Source organism: Cetorhinus maximus, chromosome 1 (genome assembly GCF_964194155.1).
Source record: "Cetorhinus maximus chromosome 1, sCetMax3.hap1.1, whole genome shotgun sequence".
In the NCBI taxonomy this organism is placed as follows: domain Eukaryota; kingdom Metazoa; phylum Chordata; class Chondrichthyes; order Lamniformes; family Cetorhinidae; genus Cetorhinus; species Cetorhinus maximus.
In genome coordinates this window covers 177,068,216-177,074,215 of record NC_135879.1, presented here as the reverse complement: position 1 = coordinate 177,074,215, position 6,000 = coordinate 177,068,216, and the positions used below count along the sequence as shown (strand labels likewise).

Genomic DNA, 6,000 nt, shown 5'->3' with positions numbered 1-6,000 from the left:
CAAGCGGTGACTACTGTACATTGTCCAACGCACCGGTCAACTATCCAGGCATGAACAATAGTTACTCAGGCGAGGAGGCACTGAAGTATTGTCAGTTCCTGCAGAATCGTACCCCAAGTATAAATTGCTGCTATTAGTCTGAAGGGGAATGAGGAGAAAACTGGAAAGGAAATAAAAACATTTCTCACTCCGAAGGTGAAAATTTGGGGAACTATTCCATTCAAGTTCTAATCCTTTCAACTGAAATACAAAATCTAGCTAAGATATATTGTCCCACATGTGAGAGACAACCAACTTTATTAAAGAAACCAGGAGAGTGATCAAATGATTGTTTTCCACTATGCAATGTAGAAAACATCTTTTGTACAGCTATCGTTCAAACAAACAATAGATTAAATATCTGACATGCTGGCTAGAGATGCCTGGAATGACACAAGTTAAATAATCATGGGACACCAGTAACAAAGGGGTTAAATTCTAGAACAAATTAATCTACAGTCTGACTTGTCAAAAACTCTTCTTTGTACCAAAAATACTATTCCCAAACAACAAAAATAAACAAACCATTTTACAATAATGAAGTGTGAAGGGAATGCAGCATCAATATTAATCTTAATAGAAATATCTTTAAAAGTATTTAGAACAAAATACAATTTGACTACTACTTGTATTTTTCTACTCACTGCAAAAGAGGCTTAATGCAACTTACATAGTGTGTTACAATGAAAAAGGGACGTATACTGTTACTATTTTTGACCTGCTCTATCAAAATGAATCTAGTTTTCGGCAAAATGGTTGGGGCCATTTTAAGAAGATTAATAAGTTGTGATGTAATATTATTACTATTTTAATGGCAAACATAAGTATTTATTTTCTAGAGATTATTTTCAATTAAGGATCATTACCAAGCTAATTTTACAACGTTTTACTTTGTGGAGTCTTGCTGTCTCTGCAACGTAAGCACACTTTAAAAGTTGAATTCAGAATTGATCAACTGAACAGCAACTCAAGACTCATTTTGTTAGAGCAGCTTTACATTTCGTGCATTTATATATACTTTTGGAGCCTGTCTATTGTGCTGAAGTGTAGTTACAGAAAACAGTTGTTCTCGCATCTGACCCAAAGTGCTTCCAGATAAACGTTTGCGTGTTTAACCACTCATTGGATAATCAGGCTTGAATGAGCATAATGTCTTTGATATGGGTTAGTACTCCATAAATAACATCTTCTCACAAAGATCATACAACATTGTACAACTGCATTGCCTCTCGTGCTTCAGGTTGCATCACAAGATATTTTGCCATTGCCCGCCAGTGAAATACGTCCTCTCCAATTGCTTCAATCTTTACTGGCCTGGGAACTCCTTGTGCCAGTAACAATTATTTGAATATCAAAGGCTTGTTCCAAGTTTTACAAGCAGATGTCTGTGAGTTTACTGCCTGAGCGCTGATAATGTTCATTACTAAGACTTCCACATTTAATAGAGTCTTGCCATGCTTGGAATGAAATGCAGTGTTGAATTAATACCAGGACTCATTACTGCGAAAGTGTGTCTTCATTGATTCTATTCTGATATTATGGAGACATCCTGTCTCACCACTATTGGTAGAAAATGGGCTGAAGGATGTTTCCGCCTTGTTTTGTGTCCTCTCCGTGGAGACCCTTTTCCATTTAAGGCCACAAACATTTGCCGTTCATTGTGCTTCCACTTCATGGAAGCATAGGTGTTGTAACCATTCTCTTCTATTCTTTCCTTAAGTTTGCAGTCATTATTAAATTCTTTCTGCAAAACAAAAATTAAAACAATGTTACAAAAATTGAACTTACAGAATTACACAACAATCCTTAATTTCTGTGCAATGTGACAATGGATTAGAACATCACCAAAGTTTTAATTTGGTGTAAAGTCTTGGACCAGGGTTGCAACATTATTAAATGCCTTTACTGTGAACTGAATGACTAACATATATTCTACTTGCCTATGATGTTCTATGATAAAAAAATGTTCACTACATATTTGCTCAAGCACCAGGGTGCTCCGCTGCAAACTAATGGGTCAGGAGATCAGGGGATATTTAATCCAGGCGACGGGGAAGTTGGCGGGATTCCCGAGTGAGACTGCATTGTGAGCAGCGAATACAGTATACTAAATTCAAATATGTGCAAGTAAATTGTTACTTCACCTGGAAGGAGTGTTTGGGGCCTTGGACAGTGAGCAGTGAGAAGGTAAAAGAGCAGCTGTCACGCCTCCTGTGATTGCATGGGAAGATGCCATGGGAAAGGGATGAGGTGTTGGGGGTGATAGAGGAGTGACCAGAGTGTCGTGGAGGGAACAGTCCCTTCGGAATGCTGACAGGGGAGGGAAGGGGAGGGGAAGATGTCTTTGGTGGCAGCATCATGGTGGGGTGGTAGAAATGGCGGAGAATGATCCTTTTAATACGGAGGCTGGTGGGGTGGAAAGTTAGGAACCCTATCATGGTTCTGGGAGGGAGGGGAAGGGGTGAGAGCAGATGTGCAGAAAATGGGTCGCACACTGTCATCCATAGTGGGGGTGAAACTCCTCAGTTAAGGAAAAAGACATGTCAGAGGTGACGTTGTGAAAGGTAGCATCATCACAACAGATACGAGAAACAGATGGAGAAACCTGGAGAATGGAATGGAGCTCATACAGGAAGCAGGGCATGAGGATCAGCCGAGATAACTGTGGGAGGTAGTGGGCTTAGAAAAATATTAGGAGGCAGCCCATACCCAGAATTGGAGACAGAGAATTCAAGGAAGGGGAGGGACCTAGTGAAGGCACCCCTGGGCAGCAGCGATCATAATATGATTGAATTTTGCATTCACTCTGAGGGAGAAATGAGTGTGTCCAATACCAGTATTTTAAACTCAAATAAGGGCAATTATGAGGGCATGAAAGTAGACCTCACTAATGTGAACTGGCAAATGAGGTTAAGGGATATATTAGTGGCAGACATTTAAAAAGATATTTCAGAATACACCGAATATATACATTCCAATGAGAAAGAGAAATTCCAATGGGAGGGTCCACCATCCGTGGCTAACTAAAAAAGTTCAAGGCAGTATTAAATTTAAAGAAAAAGCATATAATTACCTAAAGATTGGTGGCAGGTCAGAAGATTGGAAAGAATATAAAGAACAGCAAAGAATGACAAGATGATTAATAAGGAGGGAAAAATTAGAGTATGAGAGAAAGCTAGCTAGTAATATATAGATGGATAGTAAAATTTTCGATAGATATTTAAATAAGAAAATAGTTAACAAAGTGAGCATTGCTCCTATAGACAGTGCATCTGGGGAACTGATAACGGAAAGTAGGGAGATAGCAGATGAATTAAACAGGTATTTTGCTTTGGTCTTCACTCTAGAGGACACAAGTAACATCCTGGAAATAGCTGTAAATCAGGAAATGGAAGGGAGATAGAAAATTGGGAGAATTACAATCACCAGGGAAGTGGTATTGAGAAAATTGTTGGGCTGCAGGCTGACGAGTCCCCAGGTCTGGGTGGACTTCACCCTGAGGTCTTGAAAGAATTGACTAGTAAGATAGTTGATGCACTGGTTTTAATTTTCCAAAATTCCCTAGATTTAGTGAAGGTTCCGTTAGATTTGAAAATAGCAAATATTGCTCCTTTATTCAAAAAGGGAGGGAGACATAAAGCAGGAAACTATAGGCCAGTTAGCCTAATATCTGTCATAGGGAAAATGGCAGAAGCTATTATTAAAGATGTTATAGCAGGGCACTTAGAAAAATTCAAGGCAATCAGGCAGAGTCAACATGGTTTTGTAAAAGGGAAATCATGTTTAACCAATTTATTGGAGTTCTTTGAAGGAGTCACATGTGCTGTGGATAAAGGAGAACCAGTGAATGTTCTATACTTAGATTTCCAGAAGGTATTTGATAAAGTACCACATCGAAGGTTATTGCAGAAAATAAAAGCTCATGGTGTAGGGGGTAACATATTGGCATGGATAGAAGATTGGCTAGCTGACAGGAAGCAGAGAGTTGGCATAAATGGGTATTTTTCTGGTTGGCAGGATGTAGCCAGTGGTGTGCCACAGGATCAGTGTTGGGGCCTCAACTTCTTACAATTTCTATAAATGACTTGGACGAAGGGTCCGAAAGAATGGTTGCTAAATTTGCTGATGACACAAAGATAGGTAGGAAAGTAAACTGCGAAGAGGATGTGAGGAGGCTACAAAGTGACGTATATAGGTTAAGTGAGTGGGCAAAGATCTGGCAAATGGAGTATAATGTGGCCAAATATGAATCGTTCACTTTGGCAGGAAATATAAAAAAGAAGCTTATTATCAAAATGGTGAGAGATTGCAGAGCTCTGAGATTCACAGGGATCTGGGTGTCCTAGTGCATGGATCACAAACAGTTATTATGCAGGCACAGCAGGTAATTGGGAAAGCTAATAGGAAGCTTTATCGTGAGAGGAATTGATTACAAAAGTAGGGAGATTATGCTTCAGCTGTACAAGGCATTGGTGAGATCACATCTAGCGTATTGTGTATAGTACAGATGTCGTTATTTAAAGAAAGAGGTAAATGTGTTGGAAGCAGTTATGAGAAGGCTAACACCAGGAATGGGCGGGTTGTCTGACGTGGAAAGGCTGGAAAGTTTAAGCTTGTATCTACTGGAATTTAGAAGAGTAAGAGGCGACTTAATTGAAACCTTTAAGATCCTGAGGGGCTCTTGACAGGGTGGATGTGGAGAGAATGCTTCCTCTTGTGGGAGAATCTAGAACTAGGGGTCACTGTTTAAAAATAAGCATTGCTCATTTAAGACAGAGGTGAGAATAATTTTTTTCTCTCAGAGGGTTGTAAGTCTTTGGAACTCTCTTCCTCAAAGGACAGTGGAAGCAGAGTCTTTGAATATTTTTAAGGCAGAGCTAGATAGTTTCTTGATTAACAAGGGGATGAAAGATTATCAGGGGCAGAATTTTCTGCCTGTCGGGCGGGTGGTACAGGAGCGGGCGTAGGTGGGCGCAGAACCAATTGCCGCCTGTGATCGGGCCTGTGCCGCCATTTTATGCGTGCGGTCCAATTAAGGCCTGCTCAGCGTGAATTGCGGCTCCCGAGGACAGCGGGAGTAGGTGGGCAGCGGCAGGACTACAACAACCACCGGGTCCAATGGTGACCCGGCCGCCTATTTTAAAAAGCTGCTGCAGCCTTTCAAAGGCTGTGAATCACGGCCAGTGGAAGGGCTCCCCAGAGCGCTGCTGGAGAGCAGGCCAGACAGGAGAGTAGGGCAGGGGGATACAGTGCCTCTCGCTTTTCTGATGATTGCCTTGCTGACTTCCTCGAGGAGGTGGCAGCACGGCAGGAGGTCCTGGTACCCCAGGACAGGAAGAGGAGGCCCCCCCTACATGACCAAACGTGCCTGGGAGGAGGTGGCGGAGGTGATGAGCTCCCGCGACGTGGTGTGGTGCACCTGGATTCAGTGTCGCAAGTGTTCCAACGACCTGTTGCGCTCAGGAAGGGTGAGGACAATGTTGGCAATGGTCACTTAACCACCCCCACCCCGCCCCCCCCCCCCCGCTCCCCCCCGCCCCCAGCCCCGGTGCCCCCCCTCCTACCAACAAGTCTGAGTGTAGTGACTGCATTGAATCATTGACGGCATGTGTCCTTCGCTGGGTGGGCCAGCAGATATTGCCCATGCTGAGGTCACCCTGAGAGGGTGGTGAAGAGATGGGTTCTGCGCCCGCAGCAAGTGGTACACTGAGACCCACATGACTGTTTTGGGGGCAATCTGGAGGAGCTGCACCTAGGTGCTGTGCTGGAACTCCAGGACATGTCAAAGTCAGGGTGATGACATGCTGGGAGGGGAGTTTCAAGGTGGCGTGGCACCGATCCATCTGCTGTCCTCTGTGCTCCACATGCTTGCGCCTCCTTGCTATGGAAGGTTAGACCATGTGGTGCCAAATGTGGTGTAGGCAGCATGTGGCCAAGGGGATGGGGGGTGGACATGCCTTG

General features: G+C 43.1%; 1 protein-coding gene across 1 annotated transcript in view; it reads right to left on the bottom strand.

Moving 5' to 3' along the window:
- Positions 1-259: 259 nt before the first annotated feature.
- LOC144685525 (fibroblast growth factor 10-like) overlaps positions 260-6,000 on the bottom strand; it is a 187,632-nt gene continuing 181,891 nt past the window's right edge. The window contains exon 4 of the mRNA XM_078550123.1: positions 260-1,783. Coding sequence (XP_078406249.1) covers positions 1,565-1,783 — 219 coding nt within the window. The 3' untranslated portion in view covers positions 260-1,564. The remainder of the gene's footprint in view (positions 1,784-6,000) is intronic.